This window comes from Acanthochromis polyacanthus, chromosome 6 (genome assembly GCF_021347895.1).
Source record: "Acanthochromis polyacanthus isolate Apoly-LR-REF ecotype Palm Island chromosome 6, KAUST_Apoly_ChrSc, whole genome shotgun sequence".
NCBI classification, from domain to species: domain Eukaryota; kingdom Metazoa; phylum Chordata; class Actinopteri; family Pomacentridae; genus Acanthochromis; species Acanthochromis polyacanthus.
The window spans coordinates 31,082,708-31,101,424 of record NC_067118.1 but is presented as its reverse complement, the minus strand read 5'-3'; the positions used below and the strand labels follow the sequence as shown (position 1 = coordinate 31,101,424).

Below are 18,717 nucleotides of genomic sequence, written 5' to 3'. Positions count from 1 at the left end.
AAGCAACACCAATTTGTCTGCCGTCCACTGGAAAGACAGAGAGCATTTGTCAGGTTGGCACGGCGACGCCAGCAGAAAATGCAGTAGGTATCGTGTCGGTCTTAATGAGGACATTTAAATCAGATCATACAACCAGGCTGCTACTTTTCCAATGTCACCTCTGCTTGCCTCTTTTTTCCCCACCTCACACCCATTCCTGGTCATTTCCTTCACCCTTTAATCCCACCCTCCCACCGCGATGGACTCACTGTAGTCTTGCTGGTGATTTCACAGTCCACCAGTTAGCGGCTGTGGGCTTGGCTAGCCTGTGTGAAGCTGTCTAGAGTGTGGGAATGTCATCTCTGTGATCCCCTTGCCTGCACCACGCTATGCCTGGGATCATGCCCACTGCCTGCTGGGAAAATCCCACCTCCGTCACTGCAGGGAAGAGATTATACTCTCCGTCCATCCCCCCCTCCTCTTCCTACTTCCTTACTGCCACCCATCCCTCCAGGCTTTCATTCTCCTCTGGTTAAGTAAAAACGTACATGTGGTATTTAGTGGAACACAAATAAACAAGCAGGCCGTAGACAAACAGTAAGTAAATTACTATTCAGTAAACATGAAAGGAAGGTTAAGGTCAAATCCATTTCAATTTGGATGGCTTTTAAAGCTGGAAGTGTATGTCACATAACAACATGGCCTTTTTGCCCTAACTGACATTCAGTAAATGAAATCGAATTGATGTGGAAACCTTGTTGTGTAAGGCCAAGGCATCGCATGAAAGTGAGATTGCAGCCAAGAGAGGTGACAGTTGATGAACTCTGCATCAAGCAGCGAATGAGGCATGGATGAGAAGATGCAGACGGGGAGATAAGGAAATGTATGAATACAAAAGCACGGCAGGATGAGGTGAGACGGATCAGATGGAACCCAACGTGTGGAACAAGTAGAAAGCGACGAAAAGCCAGAGAAACAAGAACACTTTGATCGGACTCGGATTGGGATTCAATCCTGGAGATGATCCCCTGTTCCTTCGCTGCCCTTTATCCCAGGGGAGTGTCGCCACCTGCTCCCACATCCACTTTCCTGTTTGATGATCAGTAGCAAGATCTTATCATCCAGCCTCTACATGATACACAGCTTCCCCATAGCTTCTACATAGCTTCCACACGGGCACATTTGGAAACATGCAACCACTAAAACATGCATGTATATAGCCCATTCATGCAGTTTAGCCTTCCCCCTGCCTAAGCAAACACTTCCTCGAAAATGTGGATGCACAACACACACACACACACAGGCAGTTGCAGCAGTGCTTAACTAGGGAGGTAATTGACTTCAATGCCTGGTACACAGGAATGAAAAATGAGGTGAAATTGACTGTGGGCTGCAGGCTCTGGAGAAGAAGTCAATGAAGAATTAAACTGTGTGAAGGTCAAGCTGTTGTGATTTTGTGCGTGTGTGTATTTGCAGACAATCTATGTATGCACAGGCACAGGAGAAAATTTATAATTGCTTGTAAACATGGAAACGCCAACGCTAACTTCTCCATCGATCTGTCCTTGTGTGTCTTTAGGTATTCAAAGCTGAATGACCCAGCGGACTGGCTGTCCATCAACAGAAGCAACGGTCAGATAGTAACCACGGCGATGCTTGACCGGGAGTCCATCTACGTTAAAAACAATATATATGAAGCCACATTTCTGGCAACAGACAATGGTAAGAGCCTTCTTTACTGTACATATTGCACTGGAGATTTACTTTCATTTAAGATCAGAGATCAAGGTATCTGCTTCCTGTGTCTATTTTTGATCCTTTGTTTGTCCTCACTACTTCATGCTTTAGCACAGTTTATTTAACAGCAATATAAATATTATAAATGACAGATTCACCAGTATTATAATTTACTTAAGCTACCTTCTCTACCAGCAATTTACAACTCGTACTTTTCATATTCTTAATGATTTTTATCAGAATGTGGCTATTTCTACAATGTAATGACCACCTAAGTGGAAATTATGGACTCTGGAAAGCTACTAATTTTAAAGTGATGTTAAGGTAGTATTGTCTAAAGTTACAAGCTGTGATTCTGACTGCATCCTAAGTGTTTTATACTTTTTAATTGAGTATATAATATGCATTTACCAATAACAGAAATGGGGACATTTGGATTTATAGGATCCACACACCATTCAAGAGTGATGCAGCTGGTTGACTCTCTTCTCTGCTATCTTCTGTCCAAGGCTGCCTTCTCCTTCCCTTCCTCATCATTTCCTTTTTCCTTATATTATTTGTTCTGCATCAAAGTTGAAACTCGAGCTCAACCAAGCACACACTCAATCACAGCAAACAAATCCCCCCCCCCCCCCCCCCCCCCAAGTACAAGTGAGTGTTTTTTCTCAAGTAAAAAAAAAGAGGCGAATGCTATTTCCCCTCCTAAATTGCCTTATCTGTGACGTGCAGTGCACTGGTGTGTTTACCTGAATTTGAGCTGGTTTTGAAACATTGGTGTATTTATAGGTGTTAGCATGTGTGAATGCACTCATTTGCAGCACATTTGTGGGAGCATGTTTGTGTGTGTGTGTGTTTCTGTGCAGTTATTTGTGGTGACTGACAGTGTCGGGCACCGAGACGCTGTGTGGATGGCGAGGAAGAGGCTGCAGGATCAGAGGTTAACATGCTCCTGTTGTTTGGGCCTTTTGGCTCCCTGTTATTTCCTGGCCTCCTTTATAATTACAATATTTTACAGATTTCCTTGAAAAACCTATCATTTTTTTTCTTGGCCTGACCTTTGTAAAGTGCACAGTTTAGACAGACATGTTACTACCTACTAGGTTGGGCTGATAGCAGCTCAGGTTATGTGTGCGTCTGCTTATTTGTGCGTGCATCGGTGTGACTATGTGGGTGTCGCTGGAGTGCCAGCTGTCACAACATGAGAGGGATTATGGTAAGAAGTACTATGAGACAGTAAGGATAGTAGGATGGGACACGGAGAGGTGGTGACAGCACGGTGAGAAGTCGACTTTTTATGCCACCCCCCCTCCCCTCGACAAAATCTGGCTGCCTCACACCCCTCTGACACATTTTCCTTTTAACACATTTTAACACACCTATGGTATTGTTTATGTTTATGTGCTCTTCAAAGAGCATATGGTAAGCTTGCCACAAGTCTTTTCACCATGCCTTGCATCTCTCATCCACCATCAAAAAAAAGGGACTTAATACAAATCCTTTTGAGGAATTTACACAAACATAATTATTTATTTAGCTGGTTAAAACCCACATAATTCTCCTATCAGCTGTGGCAAGCTGCTTCCACATGTCCCCCATACATGGCTGGGATTAACAAACCGGCAGAATGGGAAATCCTCTGTGTGTGTGTGTGTGCGTGTTTGAACCTGTGTGTTTATGAACCACGTGTTTTTACGGTGCAATATGTACATGTGTTAAATTGGAATTCCATATTGTATGTTAAGCTGTGCCTGTATAGCATGTGCAAAAAAAATAGTAGTGTAAAACTGTTGGATAATGTTTAATTAGTGACAATCATATAAGACTGTCCTTTTAAAAAAAGAAAGCTCGGAAATGTGTTTAAAGCTTTCAGAAACTGTTTTACTATTATTTTTATCATAACCTTTTGTTGTTAGTTTTCAGTATTTTTTTGTGGAACCTGGTGTTTATGGCTTCCAAAACAGTGTGATTTATAACTTACCATGTAATGATAATATAAATGATGATGTTATTGCAGTTTAGCTAAAGAAAATTATGTGTTGTCACAGTGACAAAAGCAGAGTTTTGAGTTCTGAGTATCAAGACCCAGAACTAAAACTAGTTTTCCCGCCCTTATGAGATAATAATGAGGGTGTCATTTAAAATTTGACTCTTAATCTGATGTTATATTTTCTATAATAGCTTATTGCATTAACAGCTTTTTTTTTTTTTTTACATTTTCAACATTTCTATCATGTTACCTGCTCTTTTGGTCTCACTGTGCAGCTGTGCAATCGTTTTAAACCTCTGAATTTCTAAAAGAATTTGGCAACTTTTCTTCACTGTTACAGGGAAAGTCCACTTTTCAATTAGGCGATATAGTGCAAAATAAGTTGGTGGTCCCTTAACCTCCCTAGATGCTGGAGCTCTAGCTGTGATCACTTTATTGATGTTATCAATCAGCTGAATTTCGCAGAGCGATCTACAATATTAATCATTGTATTACCAGTCAGATATAGCTCAACTGTGACCAGACTCACTTCCAGGGGCCCCTGTTTTCAAATGTGTTTTACTCTTCTGGTGGCGAATGTCTTGCTCTGTTGCCACATTTAATTGGCAGATCTGTAAGCTTTGCATAAATCTCTGTAAATTACATCGTCCTTATCTCATCCCAGAGATGGGCCCTGGGGTCGCTTGATTCCATGCGATGGCTCAGCCAGTGGGGCATGACAGGGAAATGACTCGTAATTGGAGGCAGCCAAGGGTCGTCACCCCCTGACACACACTCAATAAACAGCTCTGAGCTTTATACTGGCTAAGCTTCCCCTTTTTTCCGATTTTTCTGTGCCACATTTCCATACTTCACTTACGTATTCATGCATTCTTCTCTCTGCTCAGCTATCTCGCTCCCTGATTGTTTGAAGTGTCTATTTTCTATTCCCAATTCTCTATAAATATTGTTGTTGATGGTCTGTTGCTGTGTTCAATCAATGCAAAGACTTCGGGATCGTGTCTGCAGATGCATGTAAGTGTCTCTGTGTGCACCAGTGCATGTTATTGCAGTCCAGGGTTGGCAGTATTGTGGTTTAACCAGCACCTGCAATGGGATGCCCGCAGTAGCATCACTCCAGATTTCTACAATTGCTTTAACAGTTTCCACAGACTTATGGACTCAGGTGTAAGGCCCCAAGCTATTAATTTCACCTCTTTAATAGTTGTCTGATGAGCCACATCTGCACATCTGTGTGATTGCTACTAAAGTATGCAGATATAATAAGCCAGTACAGCTATTGCAGCCGTTTGTTCAGCAGACTCTGAAAGCAAATAAACTCAGTAGTGAACAGGTAAAAATAATCCTTTTGCTAATTCTAACACACTTCAAGTTTTGCACTGGAAAAAATGCCCCTCAAAACAAGAAAAAAAAAAACTTATTCCAAAGAACTTTTAACTTGAAATAAGTGGAAAAAATCTGCCAATAGAACAAGTGAAAATGGCTTGGTAAGATTTTTTTGAAATAAGAATAAGAATCTTGTGATCTTAAAATTAGCTGGTAAAACTTATTTTAAGCTATATTTTACCAGGATTGTCAAGCTTAGGTGTCCTAACCCTTCTGTTGTCTTCATTTACAGGACCAAAAAATATTGTTCCCTTGTCTGAAAAAAAAATCCAAAACTTCAGCAAAAAATTCCCCAAATTTATAAAAATTTTCAAAATCTTCAGGAAAATTTCATCAAGTTTCCCTTAAATATTTTTTTAAAAATCCCCAAATTTGGCAAGAAACAAAAATTTAATAAATAAAATCTAAAAAGTTGTAAATATTTTCAAGAAATTAATAAAAATCTTCCAAAAATATCCAAAAATATCTAAGGAGATTCCATATATATCAGTAAAACTTCTATTTTCTTTAAGAACATTCACATAAAAATCAACCAAAATCCAGCAAAATTTGCTGGATTTTGGTTGATTTTTTTTTTGTGAATGTTCTTAAAGAAACATTTTTTTTTAACATTTCTTTTTTCTCTACCAAAAAATGTTTAAACAAATCCACAAAAAGTTTTAAAATGTGGAAGTTTTCACTGTGAAAATATTTTTTTTCTCACATTTTTAAACTTTAAAAAGGGTCAATTTGACCTACAGGACGACACAAAGGTTAAAAGAAGATCGTTTCAAGATTGATTGACCTAACAAGATTTTTAAGATGCATTGTCTTAAAACATCTTGCTGAAATGTCACTTGTTACGTGAATTTATCCTAAATCCAGTGGGATGAGACATTTTGACTAAAAGTAAGACAGATAAACTTGGTAAGATTTGGAATTTTTGCTCTGTGTATATTGTCTCTGTTGAATAAATGACATAAATTATGTGACAGGCTGTTATCGCATGCACTGCTACAACCCCCAGAAGTTCAGGTTACAATATAGGAATCAAGGGCTCTGGAGATCTTCCAAGTGGTCATAAAAGCAAAGTAAATCATTTTCAAGAGCACTCGATTTATCTGTGAACAAGGTAATTTGTGTCCAGTATGCGTGCAATGGAGATTTCCTCTTAACATATGAGCACATATGCAGGGAATATGCGTTTTAACAGGGACTTAAGCGACTGTGTATGTCATGGTGGAGGACTGTGTTCAGTGAGACGGTTCTGCTACCTTTCAGAAATACATTTTTAATATTGCAAGCAGAGGTGCCTTTATGTCCAAAATCATAGAGGACTCTTGTAGTATTGTGTGAATGCACACAGACAAGGACTTGTTTGATTGTGTTACAGTCATCATTATTGTACCTAAGCCCTCTCCAGGCGATTGGATGTGCTGTGCCTGCATCTGGATCGACTGTGATGGGTTTGATTTGGCTGTAGGGCTAAAAGAGGAATTGGAAAGCACAACTGTCAAAAGTATTTCTGTCAGGGGTGGAAATTCTCCTCCAGCTCTAAAGTATCCCTACCTCTAACGTCGTCATTGTGAATGAACAATGCTCCTTTCACCTCCCCTCTTTCCTTTTTTGTATTTCTCTTTTTATCCCCTTTCATTATTTCCCTCTCCTCTGTCAGCCTTCAGCTCCTCTCTCTTCCCTCTCAATCGTCCCTTTCACTGCACACATCTTCTCTTGTCATCTTTTCCTCCTGTCATGATATTATTTTTCTTCCCTCCTCCTGCTCCCAGGCTCGCCTGCTGCCAGCGGCACCGGCACACTGCAGATCTATCTGATAGATATTAATGACAACCCCCCAGCCCTCATACCAAAGGAGTCTCAGATCTGTGAGAGGATCAACAAGAACGTCCACGGTGTCAACATCACTGCCGCTGATGCTGACACGGACCCCAACGCTGGACCTTTCGTCTTCGAGCTGCCCAACTTTCCCACTAGCATCCGACGCAACTGGACGATTTCTCGGATCAGCGGTGAGGAGGTGTCACCATAGAAGTGAAATGAAAAAGGAAAAAGTGGATATTTTTGATATGTAGCAAAACTTAGTCCACATCATTAGACACCACTATTTAATCCCTTAACGTCTACCCCACTTGAAATAAAAAGACCAAAAGCTTAGAAGTATTTTGCCTATTGGACTCTTAAACTAAAAAATAGTGTCAAGTACATAGTTGTTTGACTTGTATGTTTCCCTAGAGGAAAAGGTAAAAATGTGCTGCTTTTTTGTATGCTATCATTTGAATTGTGAGGCTCTGTGCTATTAAATTATGACCATGAATGGGCTGATTTAAAATACAGTGGCTGACTTTTTATATGGCCAGTATTTAGTATATTGTCATCATACATCTGTTGTCCAAATTCAGAATTTTTTAATTCAACTTATAAAGATAAATAAATTTTTTATTTGGATGATTGAAAATCTTCTTTAAAAAGTAAATAAATCATATGAGGGATAAGAATATAAACACTCCAAGGCAGAGATGTCCCTATCAAGTTATTTTTCCCAGTCAGATCTGATTCATTTAATATTTAGTATCTGCTGATACTGAGTGCCAATCCAGTACTATTTTCCAGACAATGCACATTTCAAACACAATAATGTCAATACAATCAATCCAATGTGTAAGCTTGACAACTGAAGAAGAAAAAAATGCTTTTCTGCATCAGCTGTTTCGCCTACATATGTTATATAGGTGATCACTTACCTTGCTGTAAAGCTCCACTAGTGCAATTTTCGAAATGCAGTGTGGAAAGTATAGAGTGTGTCGTAACTCCACAAACTCCAAATGACAAGTAAAAAACTGGATTCTGTACATGCACATCAGAAAACGTGTTGTGTGTTGGCTGTAGTACCTGGTTGTTTCACCAGGTGAGCCTCCTGAGGTGGCGTTCACTCGGACTAAGGACAGTTCAGTGTGGGCAAGCACTGTTGGGCTTCAGCCTTAGCAGTGGGCCACCATGACAAATACTTCTGTGCTGCTTAATGGTCTCTGGCCAGATCTCACCAGTTTAAGACGTACAGCGATCAAACAGAAGAGTTTTCCTTTGTCTCAGTGACATATGTACCTCAGCTGCATTTGGGGTCAAAATCATGTTTCTTTAACTGAAACATCAGCACAGGACAAATGTCAAAATTGCTTAGCCTGTGTTATCAATTATCTGATAATTGATTCAACTGTGCTCTCACAACACCTTTGTGGCCTATTACGCAAACAAAATAACGGACTGAGGTTATAGTCGATACTGATCAATTAAAAAATGCTTTGATCAGTCATAATTCCAGTCCTTGAGACTGGATTGGGACATTCTTACGCCAAGCTATCTGGTGTATTGACATGTTAAAAACAAGCATTTTAATTGAGATTTTTGCTCAAAATCTGTAATCATTTAGATAGAAAATTACTTTTGGAATAATAAATGTGACTCATAGTGATGTCTTATAACTTCTTTCTTTCCTCTTCACTCTACACAGGTGATTATGCCCGTCTGGGTCTCCGGTACCAGGTATATTTAGAGCCTGGAGTGTACGAGGTCCCTGTAATTGTGTCCGACTCGGGGAACCCTCCTTTGTCTAACAGATCAGTCATCAAAGTGAAGGTGTGTCCCTGCGATGAAAACGGAGACTGCACCACTCTCGGGGCCGTGGCAGCCGCTGGCCTGGGAACCGGAGCCATCATCTCCATCCTCATCTGCATCATCATACTGCTCAGTGAGTTTGAGCTCTTCGTACTGCATTCAGTCCCTGACGGGTCGCTGCTCTCAAGCATGTCACACACCCACACATTTACAGTGTAAAAAGTTCAAGTTGCCTGCGACTGGCTTAGATTTGTCCTTCTTTCACAACAGTACCGTTCAGGGCACAGCCATTAAACATTCACCGGGCTGTAATACAACAACACGAGCAATAGTTTGTATAATTGATGACTGCCTCAACTGCTGGAATCCTCTCCAGCATCTTTGGACAAGGAGGGTTTTGTCTCCTTTTCCTGGCAGGGTAAATATCTTCTGGTATCTGCACTGCCAGTGATTCATGTGGCTGCCTTACTTTTTTCCTGTCTCCATGTAGGCAAGTCCTATAGATAAATTCACCTGAAGCTGTAAGATTTTTATCAACATACTTTGAGATATTATACTGCATATGAATCATCCATTATTTCATAAGTGCTGTAACTCCCAATTGAAGATTTGCAGTGAGACAGTTTTATAACTTATTTGATCAAGTACAGCACATCAAGATTTCATATGTCTGCTCAGATATGACACAAAAACACCACACAAATAACCTCCATAAAAAACACACAAAACTATGAAAAAAAAAACAACTCAAGCTATACTAATAAATGAAATATTCCTGAAAAAAACAGCAGAGAAACAGAGAGACTATCCCGGCAATTTCTGTTGAATAAAGCTTGAAGTCGAAAAGATTGTTTGCCTGTAGGTTTAACTCAGCATTTGCACAAATGGACACAAACAGTTTAGAATGAGCTGAGTTTAATAAGTAAAGCGAGACAAGTAAAAAAGGGGTTTTATACAGTCAAGGTTATTAGGACACAAGTTAGTCATTGTCCTTAGCTGATAGCCAAAACAGCATCCTTGAAGATGATATAACCTCTGGGTCCTCTTTACATATCATTCTCTTGCCCTTGCTTGGAGGTAGAACCAAGTTGACAGAGACACATTTAAGTGTTGGAGCAGTAAACTGAGGGTCCTGAGCAGGTCAAGCCTGTGGCAGGATCATGAGATTAGTCATAGTACAGATGTTACATGAGCATTACATTTGTACGTGCAATGACTAAGCATTCTGAAGCACTCGATTTAGAAATTTCCATCACAAGATTAGCAAGTCCTTCAAACTAGAGACCAAAAAAGGGTTGCATGTCATGATTCATAGTGCTGACCTCTCGTCTGGCACTGCTATTGCGTGATCTGGCAGGAAAAGGTTATGGTGGTTGTCTCTCGGTATCAAAATCACACACTTTTTAACCCAGTGGTTAATGTCAGAAAAACAGGAGCACAGGGTGTTGGGTCTTTTTGGTTCACACATTCATGTCCGCCTCAAGGAAGACTGTCTCGATCATTATCCTCAGGTCAGAATTTGTTTGTTCAGTCCTTGGGTTTGCAAACAAACATCTGCAGCACTAATGACATTGCCATCAGCGTCAGATATTTTATGCTAATTAGCATGTTACAGTGCTGGCATGCTTAACTAAGATGGTGAACATGGTAATTATAGTTGCTTAACATTGACATTTTAGCATGCCAACTGCAGCTTTAAGCTCAAAGCTCCACTGTGCCTAAAGACAAAGCTGCCAGTGAGGCTGTAACTCTTTCATTAATGAGCAAAGTGTAAAGTAGTGCCTTACTGTCGGTTGTTAATATTATTATTTTAGTTTTCATGCAGATTGTTGTAGCATATGCTAAAGATGACGTATAACATTGTTGTGTGTATCACTGCAGGCATGGTGCTGTTGTTCGTGGTGTGGATCAAGCGCAGGGAAAAGGAGAGGCAGACGAAACAGCTGCTTATTGACCCCGAGGACGATGTCAGAGACAACATCCTCAAATATGACGAGGAGGGAGGAGGAGAAGAGGACCAAGTGAGATCCTGAGAGACACGCACATATATACAGTACATGTTTTCTGTGTTGACCTCTGCCCTGCTCACATCTCTGCAACCCTTGTGGCTGTGTAGGACTATGACCTGAGCCAGCTGCAGCAGCCCGACTCCCTAGAGCACATCATCAGCAAGCCACCTGGTGTCCGCAGGGTGGATGAACGTCCCATCATCCCCGAGTCCCAGTACCCCATCAGACCCGTCGTGCCCCACCCTGGAGACATTGGGGACTTCATCCATGAGGTGAATTTCCACGCATACACACACAGCAGCCACAAAAAGGCATCATATCCTGCATGCACAAGGGCTCGGCAGTCATTAGATTGTTTCTCCCGCAGTGAGCCAGCCTCTCACTTTCACTTTTCATCGATCTGACATTTAATGTGATTACTCATTTCTGGATGCTGTTCAATATGTAAAACTCTAGTATGGTGATGGAAACAACAAATTTTGTTTTACTTTACAGTTACTCTCACTGTACCAGGTTTATTCACACACACACACACACACACAAACATGCACTGTCACGCACACAACACTGACACACTGATGCGAGAAAATGCTGATTGACAGACTCGTGACAACACGTTCACACTCGAGAGGTGTTGGCAGCTGTTCAGCTTTGATCCATCCAGCCTTGACTCTCTTTCTCCTTCCTCTCTCTCTCTCTTTTCATCTCTCTCTCTTTTCATCCCTCTATTTTAAACATGCACTTACCTGCTCTCGCTCCAGCAGGCTGGTAAAACGCAAACACAGCAAACACATGGTGTTTTTGCCACGCTCTGTACCCACAGGGGTTGAGGGTTTTTTAGGTTTCTATCCATAGCATCTCTTTGTTATTTCACTGAAGTGGATGAAATCCATTCTCTTCACCTGCCTCACCTTCAGGCCAGTGGCCCTAATTTGCCAGTCAAAAAGAGTGTAAGATCGAGCTTTAGCAGAAAAAATAAAAATACTTCACATCTTATTCATGAAATTGTAACAAAACATTGATGAACGGGTTTTGATCTCACTTTGGGAAAAAAAGATCCTAATGTATGTATCTATATACATGAAACACTCTAATTTATGCAGTTACAGTGACTGTTGGCATGTAAAAGGGACGCTTTGATCCAAAAGCACATGCACTTGCACATCCTCTTCTACATGTAGTCCAGAATTTAAACCAGCTGAGCTTCACAGAAAGAGTCAACCCTTATGAATCTTGTAATGGTGGGTTAATAAGGCCATTTGCATTGCACATCTGAACCCAAACATCTTTAAGATCTTCCATAAACTTTTTGTACTTTTTTGTACAAAACCGTACAGTAACGTACAAATTTGGAAAGCAGATGATAATACTAATTATGACGCTAAAAACAACAACCAAAATGATTTGTGCCACAGTGACACCAATGACTCACAACAAATAAACCACTTGCCAAAACTGGTCTAACATTTTAGGACAGGGACAGGAAGTCCTGTGTTGTCTAGCACTGGGACATTATCAGCAGATCCTTTGGTCCTGTGAGTTGTGTGTTGGGTTATTTGTGGATCACAGTTGTCTTGGTGTGTTTTGTGGATGCCCAATTACAGTGTCATCAGGGGAATTTAGAGACCAGGTTTTGTTCTTCAAGGGTGGGCTTGATCACTTCATGTGGCTCAGGTGGTAGAGCAGGTTGTCAACGAATTGCGAGGCTGATGGTTCAATCTTCTCCACATGTCGAAGCGGGCAGGACACTGAACCTGAAGTTGCTCCCAAGGCTGGGCAGACACCTTGCATGGAAGCCCTGTTCCCACTGGTGTGTGAATGTGTGTGTCAATGAGCAAGACATTGTAAAGCGCTTTGGGTACCACTATGGTAGACAGGAACTATATATGTGCAGACCATTTATAATTTTGCTAAATATTATGCATTTTTATAGAATAAAGTTCCCACTAGTATGTACAGTAAGCAAAATTAACTCCAGCTACATGATTAAATGCCTGATAAAAAATTTAATTGTGCAGTACTGTATACACAAAAACACGATAAATAAGGACATTTTGTGCAATAAATTCCAATTTACAAGCAAAGGACAGTTTAATAGTTATGGAGAGTACTGCTCATCAATAACAGACGCATGCAATGACTAAATCTTCAGTAATTTGTTGCTCCTTTATCACTCATCAACCTGCTTTATTTACATGTAATCATTGACCACTGCCTCCTTCCTGTCCTCTTCAGGGTCTGCGAGCGGCAGACAACGACCCCACGGCTCCTCCGTATGACTCCCTGCTGGTGTTCGACTACGAGGGCAGCGGCTCCACCGCCGGCTCAGTCAGCTCCCTCAACTCCTCCAGCACGGGGGACCAGGACTATGACTACCTCAACGACTGGGGCCCCCGCTTCAAGAAGCTGGCCGACATGTACGGAGGAGGGGATGATGATTAAATTTGTCCGGTCACACATGCACACGCACCCTCGTCCCGTCAGCTGGCCTGCCATGCTCTGTTCCGCGGGGCTACTACACCCTAACTGAACACACGTTAACTCTGACATGTTCACACTGACCAACTGACTGTCCAACCAACCAATCAAGTTACCCACCACAGAGGACCAGTGCCATGAGTCAGTTTCGGGTGCTCTTCTCAACCGTCTCCTGCTCTAAGCCTGTCTAAGACTGAAATGGAAGCTCTGATTCGCAGGCTTCTCGTAGTGTGCATTCTCAAACTCTTGTGCTTTTGTTTCATTTTAAGTCTCACCACTAGATGTAGGTTTCAGTTACTTTTGTCAGATTTTTTTTTATACTTAATTTTGTGTAGCTGGGTTTTTTTTCCCCCGTCCTCACTCCTTTTTGATTCAAGCTGTTCCCTATTCCTGAGGGTATTCTCTTTTCCCTCGCTGTCAGCCCCTGCCTGCCTCTCCGAAGAAGCTTTAGGTTGAGCTGCTTGTTTTGTCTGAGGCAAACAAAAAGGAAAATAAGAACAAGAACATAGATATGAAAGTCGCTCCTGTGTGGAGAACCCTGGTTTATTCTTTCTTGAACTTGAATTACTTAGAACAGAAGCACTGTTGTTTAAAAAGTGCCTTCAGTGGTGCGTATTTTAGCAGACTCCCGCTAACTCAGGATTGGTTGCCATTTTTTTGGGCTCACAGGCCCCCATAGGACCCCTGACCCTTTAATCCAGACCTCCCTTGTCATTTCTCCCGTCCTACAGGGCTGTGGTAGCTGCGGGAGATGTCAGTGCTGGTTTCAGAGGAGCAGTGACTGGCTTACGAGGGCGCTTTATGTAGACGGACTGTACATAGGCCTACAGTGTGTCTGTAAGTTATGAACAAATCGTTAACTTTTCAAGTCAGGCATATCTGTGCTCCTAAATCACAGCCAACTTGAATGTGGTTACTGAAATCACAAAAACACCTAGTGGGACTGTCTTAGAGAAGAAATGCATTGTGTCTCCTTGTTTATTGTGGCTTCAATAGCAGCTGTGTTTGTTTTGAGCTCTTTGTGTTTAAACCTAAAACTTGATAGGTTCCAATTTTAAGTCCTTTGTGTTACAGTATCGTTATAATTTTATCGTATATGAAGTGCAATGTGGGTTATTTAAGGAGACTTTGCCTTTAAGAGCATTAAGGTTTGCATGTGTATCCCGACACCCAGAGGTTAATTAACATGACACCAGTTATTGTGTGTTAAAAGTGTCACCAAAACTATATAAACCATTCAGATATGAAGGAGAAGAAGGCACTAAAAAACTTGAAATGGCTCTGATAATGTCATGTACAGAATTGTGAGCTCACACGAGTCCCTTTCTCTCGCTCTCTTTTATTTGCTTTTGTTGATTCCCTGTTGTTTCTCGACTAACTTTTAAGATACAAGCTTCGGTGCTGGTCCCTGTCACAGAAACTGGGGGGAATTGAGCCTCAGCCAGGGACTTAGCGCCTTCGCAATCTGTCTCTCTTCAGGCAACATTTCATTCATCGGAAATTTTCTCCTGAAATTTTTTGGCTTCTAGTTCAAGAGGTTTTGAAAAGAACTTAGAGGAAAGAAGTCTGTATGAAGTTCTGCACTTTATCAAAGCAGAAAAGCAAAACTAAAGCTTCAGTAATAACGCTTTCTCCAAGACAGACATTTTGAAAGACAGTTTTGTTGTGACTTAATGAAAAAGCAGCACTACCCGTGGGCTTTTGTAATCACATTTCAGGCCCCGGAACTGCTTATAGAGAACTTGGGGGGGGGGGATGCTTTTGTCTGTGTATTAAATTATTTAAATATGCAAAACATTTCACAGAGGGACCAGGGAGTTTCTGGAGAATGACAAAGATTTAATCATTCTTTATCTGCTGAATGCCCATTGAAACACTCGTCTCATGGTGGCTAGCTTAAAGTTGATGCGGATTCACCGGATCTTTTATTAATTATGACTTAATTAATTTGCTCCATTGTGATGAACGCTTGGAGGAAAATCTCCATAATGACGTTCTTCAGAAGATGTGATGAAAAGGATCCACCACTTGTACTCTTCTCTCTCTTGCTGCTTCTCAACTGTTCCTGGCTGTTTGGGGATAAAAATGATCTTTAGTTTTAATAAACGGCAATGCAAACGGTAAAAAGAGCTTCAACGTGAAAAAGTACGTTTACTTTCAGAGAGGGTGGAAAGGAACTGACTTGTGACGAGATAAATGGAAAATTTTAGCTGTTAAGTACAAATGAAAAGAAATGAAAATGAGAGGGTGTTTGAACTAGAAATAGGCAAAAGAACATCAAAGTGTAATTAATAAGGTTAACAGGGTAGCAATCTGTAGATTTAGATTCATGGCTAGATGGCTGTAAATTGCCCCTTGCATTGTAGAACCTGAAAGTGGCGATATTCAGGACAGCTGTCAGCTCAGACACGAGGAAAAGGAGTTTCTTACCACAGCTCACTGGTGGATAAGCTCTTATCTATGCGACTCCTCCTCAGCCTGCAGAATATCCTCACAAAATAAACACAGCTGTTACTTTCTGCTATTTGTGATTATTTCTGACATATAAATGTTGTATATACGGAACATTTTTTTATACATTTGGTGACTTGATTTCTCTGTTTCTGTGTGGTCTTTTTTTTCCCCCCGCTATCATTTTGTTTCAAACAAATACTTGGCAAATTCTATTTCACAAAAAGCCATGTGCATTTAAGAGAATCTATGGGATTCCGTTTGAGCTTACAGCCATATTCGTGTCGCTGTTCAAGTTTTGCTTCATCTTGGTGAAAACGTTCCACTTCAGACCAACTTGTACAGTCCAGCACACACTCACTCCTCTAGGCCTTACTGTATATATGTGAGTGTTCTATATTATACGAGCTCGTTCAGCGTCGTTCTAATTCCGCTGCGGAGCTGCAACATTACTGACGGCCATCCGGTGTCCACAGCATTAAGACATGCTTCATGGAATGAGACATTCAGGCCATATTCAGGGCCGAGCAGAACCGGAGGCCCCACACACACTTTACACAAGGTAACTGACCTTTATAACTGTGTCATACGTACATACATAATGCAATGCCATTATGACACTGAATGTTATCAATGACTCACAATTACACACAGCAGCAAATCATCAGTGGAATCGGCCAAACTTGACAGTCCATTTAAATGCAATTTGTAAAGAGAAATGAAGGGAGATTGATCATTACTTGTTTCGTCCACTTGTCTTATTGACTTTCCCCTCCTAAAATGGGGGAAGAATTAGCAAATGAGAATGAAGGAAGAACTATTGCACTGCTGTAGTCCAACCCTGACTTCTGCCCGTCTGGTGTTAGTTAAAGGATATTTGGTCTCACTGTGGACACTGCCTGACCATGGACACGTACATGATGGGAGCCTCCAATAGAAGCCAAACTTTTGTCCTGCTATGGCCGGAATCTCAAAAACAGACAGCAGTGTTTCATATGAGTTCTCCGAATATTATTCAAGTCCAAGTGTACATAGTGTAGTATTTGCTCGAAGCTAAACAGACAAAGTTAGACAAACTGTAACTGTACAATTGGAGCTTTTTGCATGTGTCTTTTTATAATGGACAGATGAGTTCTATTACAGTAACCATACAACATTTCAAAAAGTGTCGCAGCCCGCATGTCGGAGGCTGCAGTCCAGAAGGGATTCTGGTGTACCATACTCGCATAGCTTCAAATGGAGGAGAAAAAAAACCTGAAAAAATTATTGCACAGTTATTGAGTCAAAGACTTTTTTTGTAAATTGTCAACAGCACAAATATTTTGTATTGTTGTTTGTACCATTTTGTAAAAAAAAATTAAGGAAAAAAAAAGAAAAAAAAAAGGGAAGAAGTCTGTTGTTTCAAGCGTGTGTTTATAGTGCCACTGCAATCTTGGTTTCCAAATACCGTACAGTACATGCGCAGCCTTGCAGATCAACCTTGTAATATAGACGCTGAGCTGGAGATTCCCTGTCAGCACCATGTGTTATAAATAAAATTTCCCCTCCTTGTAAGAACACTGGCTTCTGTCTTTTCTATGTCACCTGCACATTCCTGCAAGCAGTGTTTTTTTTTCTTCACACTTGTATTATTTTTTAATGTGGTAATGACGCATAAAAAGCTCTTTATTTTGACCTTAAATTTTAAACTGAAAAGCATTTGTCACATTTGTCAGCGTAGTGTTTTTTCTTTTCATTATGCACTAGGAGAGTCCCATAGCAAAGGTATATGAATTTGCAGTGACTGTGATTAAGAACACTGACTGTTATAAATGAGTGAGGCACATGTATGCATATGCATATGCAAATAGAGCCCTGCATGTTGTGTGCACAAATCTGACAGATGCATGTTAGTGTCAGTTAGCAGACTAATTTAAAAATTTAGTGTTACTCGTAAATGCTTTTTCTAGTTCTGAAAAAAAACAAACAATGAAACACACGCAGCATGGTAGAATCAAAATCACAGAGAATTAGAAATTATGGTGCGCTTCTGTTCGCACTGCTTTAATATGTTGATTGAGTTTCGTATTCCAAATTGGTTTCAGTGCCAGCCATGAACAAACATAAGCTAAAATGATCAGCACAATTAAGGCAGTTCATTTGTCAGCTGTGCCTGACAGGGCTGTCTTCCAAGGTGAAATAATTCTTTCCCAGCTGAAGCAGATGCTTTTTTTTGTCCGTATTTAAATTTCACTTTTGTTTTGCAAATTTTCCCACCAATGAAATCTGAAAACACCATCTACAGCTATAAAGTGATTTCGTGATTTTCCTCTTTTGCAGTTTCAGTTGTTCTGTTCTTGTTTTGTCAACTTTCCCTGAATTTCCCTGAACCTGATCAAATAAATGTAATAACCATTTAAGAATTTGTTGCCAAGAAACTGCAATAGGTAATGAATTTGGCCTAATTTCAAACATTTGTCAAAAAATGGACAAATAACACAGATAAAGAGAGTTTTTTCTTCATACATGCACATATTGTTACAACCTCTGCTTTTCTAAGTACTAGTTGAAATAGTCAATTATTCTTTTAAATACTAAGAAAAGCAATAGCCCCCTTAAAAAAAACTTAAGCATTCGAGAATCCCTACAGAATGCACCAACATATGGTTCTCAAAACCGTTCCTGCTATATAATGATGCTGTAATGTCTCCAACAAAATGAAATAAAGCAGATAAAGACAACAAATTAACTGTAGCAACGTGTGATGTATAGTTTATGGCTTCAAACCATTAGGATGGTCTCTTAACAACATGTTACCAGCACTGCACCTTGAAGTGAATTATCACACATAGCTTCTCAGCAGTAAAACTTCTTTATTGACATTTCCACCTTGTATCTTAACTCAGCAATGGCTGCTATATAAACAGAAGTAACCAGTAAATATAAAAGGAAATCAGTTAGCAATCAGTGCAGGCAGCCGTGGCAGCATGAGGAATGGGATGAGATGACCCTTGCTTGTTCTTCTTTAGCACAGCAGGTCAATGAACGGACATCTGACTGCATCTCCTCCTCATTGATTGACCTGTCAGAGCACGTCAATGT

The 18,717-nt window shown here is 40.5% G+C and overlaps 1 protein-coding gene across 1 annotated transcript in view; it reads left to right on the top strand.

Annotated features, from left to right (window-relative positions):
• The window catches only part of LOC110948302 (cadherin-4-like), a 232,853-nt gene extending 215,660 nt beyond the window's left edge, over positions 1-17,193 (top strand). The window contains exons 12-17 of the mRNA XM_022189773.2: positions 1,559-1,701; positions 6,856-7,095; positions 8,595-8,831; positions 10,580-10,719; positions 10,815-10,979; positions 12,943-17,193. Of these exons, the coding sequence (XP_022045465.2) occupies positions 1,559-1,701; positions 6,856-7,095; positions 8,595-8,831; positions 10,580-10,719; positions 10,815-10,979; positions 12,943-13,149 (1,132 nt within the window). The 3' untranslated portion in view covers positions 13,150-17,193. The remainder of the gene's footprint in view (positions 1-1,558; positions 1,702-6,855; positions 7,096-8,594; positions 8,832-10,579; positions 10,720-10,814; positions 10,980-12,942) is intronic.
• Positions 17,194-18,717: the final 1,524 nt, after the last annotated feature.